General features: G+C 39.5%; 1 protein-coding gene across 2 annotated transcripts; it reads right to left on the reverse strand.

The window, feature by feature from the left end:
• Window positions 1-556: 556 nt before the first annotated feature.
• On the reverse strand, window positions 557-16465 carry dkk2 (dickkopf WNT signaling pathway inhibitor 2). Of its 2 annotated transcripts, none has more exons than XM_075464420.1 (4): window positions 15898-16465; window positions 5385-5535; window positions 4247-4375; window positions 557-2510 (listed from the first exon to the last, which is right to left on the reverse strand). In XM_075464420.1, the coding sequence occupies exons 1-4, from the start codon at window positions 16087-16089 to the stop codon at window positions 2260-2262; spliced, it is 723 nt and encodes a 240-aa protein (XP_075320535.1). In that variant the 5' UTR covers window positions 16090-16465; the 3' UTR covers window positions 557-2259. The 2 variants fall into 2 exon arrangements, with proteins under 2 accessions (XP_075320535.1, XP_075320534.1); XM_075464419.1 differs by having other exon boundaries at window positions 5385-5538.
• Window positions 16466-17935: the final 1470 nt, after the last annotated feature.

Genomic DNA, 17935 nt, shown 5'->3' on the forward strand with positions numbered 1-17935 from the left:
GAGCAATTAATCAGAGATGAAGTAATTGCGCACACCTTGCAAGCAGACTCTGATAGAGAGTTGTCTTCCTCTGGGTTGAGGAAAGTGAAAATTTATCAAAGACACATGTTTGAGATGGGGATATTATGAAAATACATTTCTTTCTGTACTGCGTCATTAACATTGTGCTGTTTCTAATTTGTTTTCTTAATATCTCCAGTATATAAAAATAATTGATCCAATTTTTTATGAAATAAGACTGTCAGAGCATTGAACTCTAAATAAAAGATGAAGTTTATGTCTTTTAAACGTGCTTGTTGCTTATTTGTTGTAACTCTATGAAGTGGGTCTGCATGTTTTGAATTGTCTTTTTAGCATTTTAATTTGTACAGTCTGATTGGACTCGGTCTTGGTCCTGTGATGGACTGGTGACCTGTACAGGGTGTTCCCTGCCTTCTCGTCCAAAACAGGGATATACTCCAGCTCCCCTACAACCTGAACAGGACAGAGTTGTCGTAGAAAAGGGAGGGATAAATTTGAAAGAACAACAAGCAATAAACAAATCCTGGGTCGCCACTGATACAAAATACATTCTTTTTATTCATCCAACATTGTAAATACACAAAAAAACACATATTCGTCACACCATTTACACACCATTTACACAAAATGTTTTGGAAAGTAATGCTCTTCGTTTTTTAAGGAGCTAGCCTTTCAACGCGTCCAGTCCTTAAAATCTGTCAAAGCTATATATGCTTTACCCCCTAATCTATACACAAAGCCTTTATCAATCTATTAAACTGTGCTTTTTTAATCCAATATTACTCTTCTCACCTGGGTCATTTTGCTGTACCGTTGAGGATTCATATGTTATTATCTGTACATGATATACATCGATTCTTAAATATATTGCTTCCAGTCTATTTACAATATAAGAGCTTATTGATGTCTTAGATTATTACAAAATATATATAATTGATACCTTATAACAAGCAAAAAGGAGGCAAATGTGGTAATATAAGTGGTTGTTTGAAGGACTGTTGTTACTTTAGAAAAAATGAACGTCCAGAACTAAATGAAACTCTACAATATTCCATGAAAAGAGAGTATGCAGTCGTATTTGAAAAAAACGTTTTTGAAAAAATCAACAGGGCTGTGGGCTGTCAACAAAACATAGATTCTAACTTGAATTCTCTTTAAAAGCATCAGGTTTTGGAACGTTTTTTTTGTAATCAATCTTCCCTCGTCTCCATTCCTACAGGCTTTGTAAATGGAAAAAATATTGCAGTTCCTTCATATCCTTGAATCTCGTTATGTGATTGGAAAAGCAGAACCATTCTCCATCTGGTATCGGTACCACTGAGTCTGCAGCAGAGCTCTTCCTCAATGCAAATCGTTCTTAAGCCACACAGTTGTATCACAACAGATCTCAGCTGTATCTGACACATCAAACAAGGTTTCAATAACACACACAATACTTTATCTCACGTCTTGTGGCTATAAACAGAGCTGATGCACCAGATGAAACTCATCATTTCCAAAGTAAAGGTTTGTTCACTCTTTGGTTTAAGAGTATTAGGCATTACATATAATTCAGTTAACAGTATATGCATGTAGCTCTTCATATAAGGGTATGGACACTGTTACTGATAGTAAATGTTTGCGTTAGCTGAATAGTCAAATTCTTTGAGACTTTACATAAGAAACATGAAAAGTATAATGTGGGAATTTGATAAAACAGAAAAATCCAAGACTGAAACACAGAATATTATATATATCTTAAACTAACCGACTTCAGAGTAAAAGAATGCACACTTCATGACTGTACGTGGTTTTACTGCCTTGATATAAGTCTTGCAAGAAGACAAAGTCCACACCTATCACAGCATCTACTGGCTATCTTTGTGGCTCCCTTAAACTTGTTAGATTGGGATTCTATTTTTTCACAAGCCCAACTCAGGCTCAGTGATGTCTCAAAACTGTGAGGTGTATGTGTGCATGTGTGTGAGTTTGTGAGGATGCGTGCTTGAGTTTGGGTGCAGAAATGGGCCACTCACAGCAAACACATTAAAGCATTTCCATTTGCTCTCCGCTTGCCGTATACAGTGAGCTTGAACCCACAAGTCTGTTCTGTCTCTTATTAGTCTCTGTCTTTTGCTCCTTTTCATTACAACCACAACCCATTCTTTCAAAAATAAAAAAATAAAAAATAAAAAAATAAAAAACCTTCCCTGGCAGACGGAGACAGAGGCTTCAGCGCCGACGGCAGCTGCCTCAGTTTCAGATCTTCTGGCACATGTGGAGCCTGGACTTGGACGAGGAGGTGGCGTCTTTCCACACCTTGCAGGAGAGGCCCTTGGCGCAGTCGCAGCGCTGGAAGATTTCCAGGCCGTGAGAGCCTTTCTTTCTCTGCTTGGTGCACACCTCTCCCTGCCTGAGCACCGGTTTGCAGATTTTGGTCCAGAAATGACGGGCACAGCAGTAGCCCTCTGAGCAATCAGATGAGCGCAAGCAAGAGTCACCATCGTGCCCTTACAAAAGAAGACAAGAGACACTAATGAGTGGTGATAAACCAGCAAACAACAAACTCCAAACTGGACATTAAGTTGGCTCGTGTGCACTATGAAAAATAGAAACAAATGCTTCATCAGAGACATAAAAGACCAGCATGAAATTGTAATCCATCTAGCATCAAAAAAGGTTTGCTGTACAGAACTTAAGTAAGAAAGGAAAAGAAATGTACAATGATTGTTCATTAAGCTGTTATGTTTTCCATGGGGATATAATTATGCAAGCCTTTTCTCTCATTTCAGCTCATTTCATGTTATATGTGAGCATGTCAGAGACTAAAGAAAGAAACAGGCTATCAAAATACAGCAAGTAAACTATTAGATTAATCTGAATCATACAATCTGCTTGAGACTTGGCAGCAGGTTAGCATTACTGCAACAAATGCATATTTACAACAATTTAGGCCTGTAGCTTTTCTGTGAAAGTCTTTCACATATATGCCATCCAGTTGTTTAAATCAGTTATTTCAATATTGAGTTCAAATAGAAAGTCCATCAGATCAGAGTAATGCACTATCCATCAATTGCTTTAACGTCCATGATTTTTCTTAAGCAGTGGTTTACATGAGGCCTGTCACACACTCTAAGAAATCATGGTGCAGGAATGGTCCCAAGAAGGTGCATAATGTTTTGTTGCTCCGATTTTATTCTAGCGTACAAACACTGTACCCTCCTGTTTAAAAGTCTGCACCCCTAGAGACAAAAATATACCTTTCTGTTCTGGTACAGAAATGTATCCATTGGCAACAACCAATTTTGAAATCACTAGTTACCCTAACAAGCATGTTTTGGACTGTGGAAAACCGGAGTACGAGGAGTAAACCCATGTTATCACAGGGAGAACATGCAAACTTCAGACAGAAAGGCCCCAGCCGAGACTAGAAACCATGAGGCCACCGTGCAAACCACCACACCACCCTGCAGCCCACACCTAACTATCAAAGTTTAAGCCTATCTATTTGTCTGTACCTTAAGGTTATTAAAAGGTACAATTATGTACCCTTGGTAGTCCGTGATGATTTTGTAGCTTTATAATTAAGCAGTCGTCCACCGTATTTATCTAAATGGCCATTTCTGTATCTTGCATGTTACTTTTTAGATAACTGTACCTCTGGGTAGAGAAATGAAACCCTTTTTTCTTTGTGTTCTTGAGAAGAGGGAGTGAGCCAAGTACAAATAAAAGCAAATGGGCAAATTTATTGCAACTTTAAGCAGTGCTGTTATTTTGCATTGATTTTAGCTTAGCGGTTCTGAGTGATTGAATACTTTATGGACGGACCATTTCATGAACTTAAATCAGGTGACATGAACAGAAAGCAGGAGGCTCACTGAGTTATAAGGAATAAATGTGCCAACCCTGCATTCTGTGGTTATTACTTGACTATCACACAATGTGTGCTGCTGTCAGTGAAACTGTTCAAATGACTTCATGTAGGTGGAGAAACAGCAGAGGCATTGTGGTTTCTTCTTGGCTCCCCATGATATGTTTTGGGTGCACCAGTGCTGACACATGAGCGCAAGGCCAATTATCAACATAGTTTGTGAGCTGACATTGCCCTTGAATGCTTAAAGACGGGCAGAGGGTGAACAACAAAGTGATTAAGCCACCTAAACCAAGTTCAGTGAGAACTATAACAACCAGCATGAGAGAAAAAACAACATTGATAATGTTTACACTGGACAGAGTAAAATCTTACCTTTAAGTGAATGCTTAGCTTGTGCCTTCCCACCCTTCTTCCAATTGTCTTTGGTGGAGAGTTTGTTGTGTTCATCTAGTGCTGAGATGTGAGGCGAAAGCACGCTCTCAGAGATAGGGATGCAAATATCTGTACAAAGAATGAAAAGACAAATACAAATGTCATAAAAATACAGAGCAGATTGTTAAACTTGGCTGCTATCTTGGCCAGTTTAAGGATCCTATCAGTAGCTTGTCTTCAGCTGCATGTTGACCACAATAGCTTTACCTAGGGACTATGGTAACTCTTGGAGGGGTAAATCTAAGTATGAGGGAGATATTTTATAATCCAACGGTACTACACTGAACATTTCTGATTACCTGAATGCTCCTAATTCCCATTTAATTCTTTCTGTCTCAGTCGGTCAATGCAGTGATTTGTTAATCTTTAAAATGTTGTCTGTAAACTCAACAAAACTCAGCAAACTTCACTAAAAATTACAAAGGGAGCAGGGATCCTAAGAACTAAACAGTGAATTTGAGAAAATGATTTTAGATCATACTAAAGCGCAATTAAAAAACAGTCACATGCACAATCGAGTATGAAAGTTGTTAGATTTTGAGTGAAAAAGCTGAAGGACACTTCCTCTTTTCCCTGCTCTGTCTGTGTACTTGAGTTAACTTGCAGTTGGGGGGGGGGGCATAAGAAACTTTTGGTTCAAAGGCATATTTATAGACTGCGTAATGATGTTAAGGCAGAACACTTCCTATACTGTATATGTTCAGCTATGTCAGTCAAAAAAAGAGAAAAAAATAATAAAATGCCAACATGTTGCCTTTATTCCAGCCTTAATGTCACACAGTTCAGCTAAAGCTCATAATTCTGTCTCTGTTCAGCATGTGTTCAGTATCTTTAAATTGTTTTGACTATATGACTAAGACTCTGTTGCTATATATGATCTTAATGATCGAGAAAACTTGAATTCTGTGCCCACGTCATTACATAATTTACCCCCCCTCCAAATATATAAGTAGTCTTTTTTTTAATGTTGCAATCGGCACTGCTGTCACACAAAAATAATTTTAGATCTATCTGACAAGAAAGTATCACCATCAACACCAAGAAAATGCAATGAAATTGTTTGTGTGCACAAACGCACAGTTACTGCAGCGGTTCCCTGGGCAGCACATAGCATCTCTGTGGCATCGCTTCTTCCTCCTGCGGCAGGAGAGGCAGCGAGAGGGAGCCTGTTGAGGGCTGTGGCAGTAGCTGCCCACACTACACTCCTTGTCATTACTGCATGGATACACCTGCTGAGAACAAAAGTCAGTTTAATCACTTGAATCATGAATTGGATTGCACAAAAGCAGATATAATTCAATAAACCTGTGAAATAAAGACAGATTAAGCAAATATTTTGGTTTGTACAAACATAGTATTCAAGCCTAGCCCCTCCTCCTCTGCCCAACAAGTCAAGAGTAGTGGCAGTGTTCAGTAAGATGAAAAATTAAACAGGTTGTGGCCAATCTAAGAATAAAGCTGTAAATCTGTAAAGATTGTTTCACTGTATGTACAGCTCTTCTCAGGTCTGGAATCCATAACACTTGCAGGGTAGGATTTTGCTTGACAAAATTTCCTTAAATCAGTTATTTTCAATAGACAACAAACAGCTATAATTTGTCACTAAGGGGTACCCATGAACAATGTTGATGACAGTGTGGTTGCACAACAAAGTTTATGTCAGCAATGGATTCAATCAAGAGTTATGGAGTTCTGTTTCATTTTTATGTGGCTTCATGAGTGAAAGATTAAGAGTTAAGCGCATACTTTCCAAAAGATTTATCCAAACTTTTTGCGAAGTGGCAAAAACAATCTGAAACACGTGCACATGCTGTTGTGGTGTAAATGCTGAATACCTTGAACTACTTATGTTGGAGTCTTTCTGTCTTGATTCAGAATTACATTCCTCAGCCTGTGGGGACGGTGTTGAAAGGAACAATACCACCAGGTTTTAAAATTGGGTGTGAGGACCTAGAGGTCAGATGACCTTCAATAAGGCATATGTCCTGGTGTGAGATGTACTGGGGTGGCTTTAAAACTTTGCCCTAAGACTTTGAAGTGAATTCAAAAATTGACTGGCAGCTACAGTCAGTCAGTTGATTGGCAACAGTGCATTGAAATTAAAGAATGCAAAGACAATAAAGAAGCTGATCATCACTTCTAATTCAGCTGATGACATCAGCATTTATATATATATTTTTTTAAATCTTCCTAAAATGAAAGAATTAAACTCATTGTTCGTAATGAAAATGTAAAGTACTTGAATGGTCAAACATAAATATGTGCATGTCTAGACTAACAGACCAATCTGTTCCTTAATCATAGGAATTTCACTGTCAGGGGCTGTGATCTGATTTGTTGACTTTTCAGGGTTAAACTGGAGAGTGTTATCAGCAAAACATTGCTTGATCAAGCAATCAGTGAAATAGCATAGCTGGAGATTATCATCAGTACAGAGGAGCTAAAAGCTGTGGCTGAAAAAGCTAATAATCTGTTAAAGGGATAAAACATGAAAAGATAAGAAAAGGGCCCAAAACAGAACCCTGATGGACTCTGTGTAGCAACCACACACAAGTCATAAAACAGTTTATTGTTATTGGGCAATGAAACATATTTGTTTCATGTGTTGAAGCTTATGTCCTCCCATTTAGTTCAATAAAAGGACCAAATACATTCCCATGGGATGTTTGTTCACATAGGCCGAAACTACGGTGGCCGACACGTGCAAACGCGCTGCAAACGGCGAAACAAATCCAACAGTAAAACGCTGCAAGAGAAAAATGCGGCAATCACAAAAACGACCGGAGCGCACGCACTGCAAACCCCTAAACACATGCAAGAGAGAAACGCTGCAAACCCCTAAACACATGCAAGAGAGAAACGCTGCAAACCCCTAAACACATGCAAGAGAGAAACGCTGCAAACCCCTAAACACATGCAAGAGAGAAACGCTGCAAACATCAAAACACATGCAAGAGAGAAACGCTGCAAACTTCAAAACACAACGGATGTTCGCCAGGCCACTAGGGGGTCTCGACCTGTGGGATAGGGAATCAACTATGGGAGATCTACCATATTAATGAAAGAGAAGAAAGTCAAAAGGTACGTTGTCATTTATGTCTTTTTTAAACACTAGGCCGTAATCGTTTACCTTATTATAGCGACATAACTCCGCTGCTCTTCTATGCTGAGGGACTGAGGCCCCCTTGCAGCGCGTTTGCACGTGTCGGCCACCGTACGAAACAGCCTTTACATACATTCGAAGAATATGCAACCTCTAGTGGTCGTGAGAACAACTACATGTGAATTGTAAAAGTGGCATCTCTGAAAGTAGTGGTGGCCTTGTAAAAAGAATGTATTTCATCCCTAAAGATGATATTTTTCTCCTGGCCAAGTAGAGTTATTGCCAACATCCAAACATGAAGTGACTAAAGAGTTTTTTTCAAATAAAGTGTAGTTGTGTTATTGGCTAAACATAACTGAGAAAGTGAAAACCCCATTGTCATATGATGATCTTGAAAGCGCGTCATGAAAGTATGAATGAAAAAAGTACTATTATACTAACTAGTTTTTCAGTGCCATCCAACAACCCCTCCAAACTCCTTTGGAGAATTAAGAGCTTGTGGGGGCGGTAATTTACAGGACATCATTATGAGTCTTATTTAAGTTTCTGAACAAATGACCTGTATGATCATTTTAATTGGAGGACTTGTTGCAAAGAGCTCTACTTATTGTAGCTTGTAGAAAATATGTGGGATGACTGAAAACTTTCAAGCTTACACTATTGTTGGTGCTTCACTTTTGCCCCTGTTACACACAGAGCAAAGGACTCACTCTGCACTCTGTCTCCTGAAAACAGGCAAACTCAATCAACTGGGTTATGCAGCTCCATTTTTTCTGATGTGCACCAGCTACTACAAAAAAATGACTCGGCTAAACTGAGGTTTTGCTTGGACCAAAGACCGGACCTGAGAAAGTTTCAGCTTGAGCTCAACTTGGATGTATTTATTGAGTGTGTTGATTTATGACCACTGTGTATTATCACAAAGGTAGTAAATCAAAGTAAATCTTATACAAGCTCAATCATCTGTATTTTTGAACAATTAATGTCGCTCCTTGCCATGGAAGAAATAGGAATCAAATGTTTGGAGGAACCAGGCCAGAGAAACTTTTAATGATGCAAGTAAGAGTCCTTTTATTGTTACATTGGTTTCAGCGTTGGTTATTCCAGTTTTAAAAAGGCAACATTTCTCTTTAACTTCGACATTAAGTTCAATTGGAATTGCTCCCCATCAGCACTATTGAAACCTTTCTAAAAATAAATACACTTTTAGAAGTTTAAAAAAAAAAAACTGATGTTTTGAAAGCTAATACCAAATGCTTTCTTCTAAATGCGTTTAATGAGACATAACTGAGGAGTCAATTTAGTAAGCAATTATACTCCTTCATAGTTAATTTTACTTTAATACTTCTTGTTTTTCTTTTTTAAACACTGAAAGGTTAGGAAATACTGCGTAGCCTTGCAAAGAAGACATGGAGCCTCTAGGTATTTTCCCATAGTACACTAAATCACCACCAGAAGATAAAAACGCCATCTTAGTAAACATAATATCCACTGTCCCTGCCAGTTAGGGGTACCATGAAAGCTAACCTGTTTTTTTTTTCCCATAACAATTGCGTAAACCAGTGGGAAGTTTTATTGGAACCACTGTCTTGATATAATTCCTTTCACATGCAAGTCCTATCCTCAGCATACTTGGAGCAGGAGCAAAGGAGTTTTGGATAAATGATGTCACAAATCAAATGAACTTTGCAAACATATGAAACAATGTCACACATTTGCACTGAATTAATCAAGGAAATATTATGTTGAGAACAGCTGCAGGAAAAGCTCAGGGATGAGACACAATAGAATTCAGGCCACTGTGTTTCTCTGGTCGCTGAACTTCGTTACTTCATTTCAAGCTATCCGGTTACATTTTAGCATGTAACATATGATCAAAGTTGTCATTTGCACAACATAACACCTATACGTTCAAATCACTAAAGTGACTTTTAGAAGTTCAACAATGAAAATGATTTTCTTTGTAGACTGACTTTGGTTGTCACACCACCACCAGCACCACATCCACATTTAGCTGGCAGTGCTCTGACAGATCTGATTTAGTGTGGCTTACCACTGACAAACATGGAGAGGTCAACATAAAAAATCAGAGCATAGTTATAATAGTCACAGTATAGAAGGCACTACATTTGGACTGTAAAAGTCAGCAGTGTGGCCATGCTATACAGAAAATATTAAAAAGAACAAACATCCTTGCAAACACCAACATGCACCACGGTTTAAACCAACAATATTAGTATTTCAGAACATTAGAAGCTCTTATTCCTGGGCTTCAGCTTCACAAAATGAACAACATTAGACTTGCTGGACGGTCGCCACTCTGACTTTCTCAGGCTGGAAACACATGGCGGCAATGACACAGCCAATGAAAAATGAGCAGGAATATTGAACTAAATGCTCATCCATCATTATGACAGATTCCCAGAATTCAAATGCACAAGACCTGATGTTTTATGCATTTTAACAAATTCTTAATTACCGCAAATGTTAAAGGAATAATTAAAGGTCTGATGTAGCATAAAAACAGGATGAAGGGGTCAAAAGGCCTTGAATCATGCGAGAAAAGGAGAGTACACCCTCATTTTTAGGATTTGTGTTTTAGGACATATTAAAAACAAAAACTGAAGGACATCTGTTCTTACCATGTCTTGAAATAAGGTAAATACAACCTCAGAAGAAAAAAAACCTTGTCATATTACACTGTGATATTATTCATTTAAAGTTCACTCCATGACACCCATGATAAGTAGCTTGCAGAGCCACCATTAGTAGTTAACAGTTGAAATAATACTTTGCTGAATGACTATAGCGCTAATGTATTTTCTCCTTGGCATTATACCAATGCACACCTGACTGCTCCAGACCAGCTCTCTGCCAAACCTTCTGTTTTTAAAAATACGATTAAAAATACAAGAAATAAGATTTAGAGTCACTGGTGTTTGAGGAGAACCAGGCTGGCTTTTCCCACTGCTTCCTGACATCATACTAATCCACTCCTGGCTCCAATACCAAACTTAAACACACAGACATTAGTTTGGTCTTGATCCCTTTAAAGAAGATGACTAAGCTTAAACCTTGATGACAAATTATTGCTGTAGCTCCAGTTGTTGCTGTAAGCCCACTTGACAGGTTTTGTGAATCTACTACTTTGAAGGTGAAGCTCAATAGTTATCTGACGATACATCACTGTGGATGGTCGGTATAAACATAATTAAGGGAGGAGTTTGTTTAATTACACATTCATTCCATGACAAAAGAAAATGTGTAAAAAATGTGTTTTAGATATGAAGACAGATGGGTCTTGCTATGTGCAAGAGCTCCTCATAATACCAACTCTGATTCTGATCTGTCTTTCTAAACATGCAGCAGCTCTGTATCAATTACTGTGCATTTCACATAACCAGGATAAACTGGAATAGAAGAGGAAGAAGGAGAAGACCTGGGATCATCTCTTCCATCATGGCTCATGACAGCCTTTTGAAACCCAGTGATACCTGACCCCATAACCGCAGCTGATAATCCGGTCTTATCCTGTCATGTTTTAAAACGCCTTGTTTGCAACTTCTGAAGGACAGGGCTTTATTTGGATGCATCTTACTCATCTCATATCTTTTTTTTTTCTGTTGCTCCCTTATTTTTACCGAGATAGCCTTCACACATAAAAGCGTAACTTTGGATCCTGGACAGGAAGTGGGTTAAAAACTGTGTACTGTGAATGATGATATGCTGGTGAGATGATAAAGGAAGAGACAGACAGAGGTCCATAAGGGAAGCCCCCGGTCCTGTCTTGTGTTGCTCTCGTGCTGGTAATGCACTGTTGCTTTGAAGAGAAGCCTTAAATGTGCGGGAGCAACAATCTACAAGGGATTTACTCCAGGATATACAGGGCTTTGAACCCTCTCTCCCAGTCTTTGAGATCCCTTATTTACCTCTGTACAGTCATTCCAAAGTGCTGATATAATTCCATGGACGTGCTCTGTAATGCATATAAATAACTTGAAGAATGTCTTTTCTACTTCGCTCGAGTCTGAGTGTCTAAAATTCTGGGGACAGTAAGATAACTAAACAACAACAGTAAAGCAAAACAGTAAGTTCCCTGGAAGTGCATCTGTTTGCATTTCACTGACAAAGCCCTAAAGTGGCCTCAGTGATTGTGATGAAAGCAAATGTCATGGTGTTTCAGTGACAGGGATGACAATTGAGTGGCTCGATGGGTCAACAGGAAATCAAACTTTAACAGATTAGATTGGTGTTTGCTTCCCGCTTCCAACTGAAAGCACGGAGCAACAACAGACCTGCTGGTCCACCGCTGTCATATCAACGTGATGCCAACAAAAATGCAAAACCTAAATTTGTCCAGACTGAAAAACGCTGCAATTTCTCGATAATTGTACGATCACCACATTTTTGTCCTATTTCTCCACGTCATGCAGCTTTTGTCATGTTAGTGATCCTGCGTCCCCTTTGGATGACGCTGACGTGATAACATCACAACGTCAACTCTCATGACGACAGCTTAACGGGTTTGAAGGGCATTGGTGGATGTCATTAATCGGAGTTCTTTCAAATGTTCCCTCTGTCTTTTCACCTTTTTACATAAAGAGTGAGAAAAAAAAAGAAATAATAATGAAACCATCCAATATCAGACTTAAAACCCAGTTTGAATCCAAAAATTCAGCGTTCCTTCATAAACAATCAAACTCCTACATGTGGACTTTTGATGCTCTTTCTGCACACACTCACATTTGTTGTTGGTGTGTTAAACCACCATAACTAGCCATCATATGGTTTAGATGGTAAACCATTTTTTTCTTAATGTTATTGTTAATATATTTTCATGAATTCATTCTAAAAAGCTGAATACAACTATAGTTATTTCCTAAACTAAAATATATTTTTCCCTATTTCATCCTTGTAAATAGTGTTACTCCAACTTCACCAAAAAAAGAAAAGAAAATGTCAATCAAATAAAATTGCATTATTTTTCAGCTTCAGGTGCATGATGTTTCTATTTGTCCAGAGCAGAACGAAGTGATGTGTATAATTTTTTAATTCGGTAAGCCTTGTTTCTCAATTGAACTCCTAATGCGACCCACCAAAGCGAATATTAATGAAAACTTCTAAAACTGGAGCCAGAACTGCTGTCCTCAGGATATGGCAAAGATCACTTTTATGGGCCATGACAGTAGTGACAGCTGTCTTGCTGATTCACTGTGTAGAACTCTCAGTCGCTTTTTCAGCTGGTAAAAATAGGATGATGATGCAGTTTCTACAGGCTGTACTTCCGCTGACTTTTGTCTGACAAAAACTACAACGAAGCTTCAGTGACAGACCTCTTCTTTGCTGTCCCGTGTCTTTTGCTCTCTGTCTCGTGACTGAACATGACCTTCAGAGCTCCAGCTCGTAACCTGAAGCTTTGAATGGTGTTAATGAGTGCTCGGGGCCTTAAGGAGTCAAATAAACAATGTCGCTGTATAAACAGACTTCATATGCCCTGAAAGCACAGACAGCCTGTATCAGATAACATAGGGATGACTGCGCACAAGTCACTCACAGAAACCATGTCTTCAAACACAGCTTGGCGTCTTTCATCACACAAAACACATGTGTTTATAGCCATGTGTCTTTAAGGACTACAATCCAGAGTCTCCAAAAACTAGACCTTCCTTTTGTTAAGTATACATTCTGAGTTGATCTGACTCAGTAGGCATGAAAAAAGCATTTCGTCAAAGACTATCAAGGCAAAGAGGAAAAGCTCTTGATGGTAATCTAGGAGTTGAGTACGCTGTAAAAGGTGTAATCCTGTTGAGTTAGATGTTCACGGCTGTCCTCTCTCATCAGGGCCACGGGCCTGGAACTACCACAAATGAGGGTCCCGACGTTTCTATTGTAAGGCAGAAAAGCCTCACACAATGGAAGACAAAGTGAGCCCAGCACGAATAAGCTCCCTGTGTTTTCTTCATCTTTCTCTGCTCGTTAAGGTAACTAAACAGTTATTTTACGTTGGAAGGCCGTCAAGAGAGAGCAGCCCTGCTTTTAAAGAAAAAAGCCCTCAGGGTTGGCTTGTTAAAGTAAAAGAGAAAAAAAAAATTACATAATGCAAGCAGTGAAGTCCGACTAACCGGCAGCTGATGTTTTACAGACACGCTGATGGTTCCCTTGTGGGTTCAGAGGTTACAGTGGTGAGCACTGCCTACCCATCTCTGTTGGCTCCCTTCCAATAAGCCAACATTGCCACCCACGAGTGCTGGCTTTCAGGTCTCAGAGGTTTTGGTTTGTTGGTTTTACTCCAGTCAGGCTTATGTGATAAGAGTGTCTGCTGCCACATCTGAACACGGAGAAATAGTCCGAACCTGTCTGGGTTTGTGAGTGATTAATGTCACCCTTATCTACTTCTTTTTCAGAAGCTACAGGAAATAAAAGCACATTAAAAAGTAGAGATTCCTCATCTGATGGATTCAACTCTAAATTACACCCTGGTTTCCTGCCACAGCTTCTTGTCAACCCCAGGTTGGCTGGGCTCTCGCTCTCAATAATTTGCTACATTTGTATAAAAACAAGTGGAGGCAATTTGAGGAGCTTTTGTGTAATTTTAAGAACATTCTGTACCTGAACGACAGAATTTCATATGAAAATTCTGCCTTTTCTTGTATTTTACTGAAAGAAAATGGATCTGCGACTGCTAATCTCAAAATCACACTGTATTCTGCACATTCCTCAGAGGTGTTGTAATCTGCAAGCCGCCCCTCCAAAATTCAAGCAAAGTCATCAGCGCAATAACTTGACTATAAATCTATTTGTAGTATATCGGCACCAAGGTTTCCTATGATGTGCTTGCCCGAAAAGGAATATGAGCTGTTGAATGCCCATTTTCCAAATTGTTCCCTCAAGTATTCATCAGCAGTAATGCAGATGAATTATTTTGGGGTTCCCACAGTGAAGCGCTGGAAAGAAAATGCCTCGGTAATGTGTTTTGTGATTTGCCCTCATTTCAAGGCACTTTTTAATTAGATAATCGAAGGTACAGGCACTGCAGTTGTATACACAAAGTAAAGACTGCTGATTGCTCCAAAACTAAATCTATGGAACATTTGGCCATTAAAGCCTCGTGAAGACAGTTGACTTGTTATCTTGAATTTATTATCATTATAAAAAGCCACTGAAAGATGACATACAAAGGGTCAGTGCAGGTCGTTTGCTATCGTCAAGCAGTGAGGCTGAACTGCAGCTGTAACTTTAGAATTCTGAAAAAATTTCCTAAAGTCAGAGCACACACACATATAACATACATATACAGCATAAACCCCCATCCTATTAGGGATGTTCATTGGGACAAAATACACCATGACATTATGGTGGTCTCCACACACTCATATTGTTTCCCAACAGTCCACTGTTCCAAACCACTCCAGATTATTGCAATGGCAAAGATGTAAGCAGGCGCTCAAATTGAGGTTTGGCAGGCTTGCTTGAGGTTGAATATCCACACTCCACACAGGAGAGAGTGCGCTTTTCCATAATTCTTCTGTCTCAGCTGGGTGACTCTCAGCACTACACACTTCACAGATATACTGCGCTACAGCACAATAGCAAATGACACCGCAGACAGCTGAGAGCCGAAGTAAAGGCACCAGCATCTTTAGCAAGCTGATGGACAGACTGCTGCCAGAGATGTGCTGGAGATGTGGCAGTGCCATCTGCTGCTCAAATAGATACTAGGGAGGTATCTTTGGGCTACTGTCAACAAAATTAGACACATAACTTTTAATGACTAGGTTGGGGTGATACTTTACGGTTAATTAATATTTTGTGGGAGATGAAGAGATGACTTTTTAAAGAAAAAAAATCACTCCTATACCATCAACCTCTGGGAAACAATGCTTACAGGACATATCAATAACAAAGCAACAGCTCTATTCGTTACCTGACAAAATAACAATATTAACAATATGCTGTTAAAGTCCACTTCTTTCGAATCCCATGTTTGCTATCAAACTACCGTAATTTTATGTAGCACTTTGTTGGAACAGCAGGAATTGATAACTCTTTGAGTGGGTATTAAGTGGTTGGTAAGAGTATCCCTCAGAGGCCCCACAGAATCTCATAATCCCAGCAAGCGTCTGGACCACTTTAATGACACTAAGACCCAGACAGAAAATTACCCCAAGTGTTAACTTTTTCTCACATTTCTGTTGGCATTAATGATTTACTGTGGAAGTGCGCTGCACTCGACTGTGGCGTCAGGTTTGAAAGGCAATTAAGGTTTATGAGGGGTCCAATCCTCGCAACTTCCAATAACGATTCACACATGAGAGGGAGCTTGTTTTAAGACCTATATTTGCATTATATTGTTTTTGTTCTCAAAAGGAAAACTTCTGAAACTTTGATGTTATCAAAGTCACGTTAGCAGTGATCCTTTGGTCGTGCGTAAAAAAAACGTTACATTAGGTCTCACCGTTTTCCAGACAACTCAAAAAGTGAAACTTACCTGCGGGATGCTGAAATGCTTCTTGGTGACAGCAGCGGAGCGGTTAGTAGCCGGGGTCGGAGACTCTTCCAAGTGACCAGGCTTGATGGAGTTCGCCTTGGGGCGCGCCTCTGATACCTGGGATGCCTCCGTCCTCAGAGAAGCGACGACAAAAATCACCACGCAACATCTATTCCAAGTAGAGACGAGCATCCTCAAAACAATACCAAAGGTTGTTTTTTTTGTTTAAAAAGAGAAAAGAAAGAAAGAAAAAATTCTACAGATTTAACTTTATGTCGCAAAAAAGGAAGTTTCTCAGAGAGAAGCGCGCGCCCCGGCACTGTCCATGCGCCACGCTTGCCAGGCTGCAACACACAGACAGTAGTGGTGAAACCAACTTTGTGCTGCTAAGAATCAGATATACAAAAAAAAATAACTGCCCCTGATAGAGTTATTTGAAAACCACACAGAGCCCAGTGGAGCAGGTAAACAGTTTAGAGGTGGATCTGTTAAAATGCTGATGCCCTGTGGATCAGAAGGACGTTTGTCAGGAGGTCTCCACTGTGTCTCTGTCTGGCTGTGAGTGAGCACTTAGTCTTCCAGTCGGCTGTTTTATGATCTCGGATACTTTCTTTTTATAGGATTCTAATGAGTTTGCTTCCTCCGCCCCTATTCACGACTGACAAAGAATGAAACTGATCTGAGTTCGGCACTGCTGCTCTCGCATTGTCGTCTCGACACCGGCACCAGAAGCCCCATTGGGAAAAAGCTATAAAATTATACACTGTATTTTAACTGAGCACTTGACCCTTTTTACGGCGAGGCGGTTGGGCACGTATAGGAAATGGTGAGAGAAGGGGGGGAGTCAGAGCTGGGCTGCTTTAAAGAGGGTTATTGTAAGTAAGGTGGAACATTTTCCATCATCACAAGAATTAAATATCGTTTCAAATAAATGTGTTCCCTGCGCTGAAATGATGCCCCGACAGAGGTGGAACGAAAAATAGACTCTGGGTTCCTTTAACAAACATTCTTACTTCATAACGTAGAATTAAAAATAATCTGATAACCATTGTTTTCCCTCTGTGGGAGAGACATCCCTCATGATGTGAGGATGGCGATAAGGTTGGTAATGCACGAAATATAGAGGCTCCTTTGATTCTTAGACTCCTGCACCGGGATAAGTTAGCCTATATTCATGTAGGTTAGATAGTATATTTCTTAGTACAATTAACTCTTTCAGCTTCTGCTAAAGCCCATGATACTGGATGGTGAATTCACCTACTCTCTGGGCATAATTTACATCTGTAAATGTATGCACATGTACACCTTCTAATGACTTATTTTTATGTCCTGTTTGTGCTTTTTACTGATTTGATTTTTGCTGCAGATTTTAACAGGAAATGTCACCCTGATCATCTACTTGGTGAATAAAGACAGTGGAAAGTATGAAGCACGAGGAATGAGACCCACACTACATGTAAATGCAGCCCCAAAGCAATCCAGTCAATATAAAAATGAGCACCTGGTCATCGAAAGCATCTTTCCCACAGTGGCTCAATGACTCTTCACCTAATAATGCTTTAGTCTTCACACACAGGTTGGAACCATCTATTCAAGGCTGGAAGCTTGACTGGGCTGGGATGAAACCAGTATACCGGTAAAAGGCTTCTGACCTCAAAAGCGATCCATCACAGAGTCCAATTCAAAGTGTCAAGTTCTTTTGTTGGAGACAATGGATGACCAACTGAACTGGGGAGTGGGAGGAAGTATTGGACTTGTTTGATGTAACTGTAGACACATAGAGGTGATACTATTTTAGCCATCATTGTCACTTGAGCACACAGTGATTTGCCATGGAAGATCTCCCACTTGACAGATGTCTTAACATGAATACATTTTAAGCTGGATCTATTTTCAGGGAAGTTACATACTGAAACTTAAGATTTTACGTTACATTTTTTTGAAAAGATCATAAACTTTCAGTCGTGCAATCACTTTGAGAGCTTCATTTTTTTTATGTGACAAGTGAATTATTTTTTTTCAGATAACCAATGGAAAA

The sequence above is a fragment of the Odontesthes bonariensis genome, chromosome 4, assembly GCF_027942865.1.
Source record: "Odontesthes bonariensis isolate fOdoBon6 chromosome 4, fOdoBon6.hap1, whole genome shotgun sequence".
Lineage (NCBI taxonomy): Eukaryota > Metazoa > Chordata > Actinopteri > Atheriniformes > Atherinopsidae > Odontesthes > Odontesthes bonariensis.

Excerpts from the sequence above, each read along its gene's own strand:
- dkk2 (XM_075464419.1), bottom strand. The coding sequence starts at position 16,089 with ATGCTCGTCTCTACTTGGAATAGATGTTGCGTGGTGATTTTTGTCGTC. Across the intron at positions 5,539-15,897 it reads AGCATTTCAGCATCCCGCAG|CAGGTGTATCCATGCAGTAA; the intron begins GTAAGTTTCACT and ends TTTTGTTCTCAG. Across the intron at positions 4,376-5,384 it reads AGGGAACCGCTGCAGTAACT|ATATTTGCATCCCTATCTCT; the intron begins GTGCGTTTGTGC and ends TTCTTTGTACAG.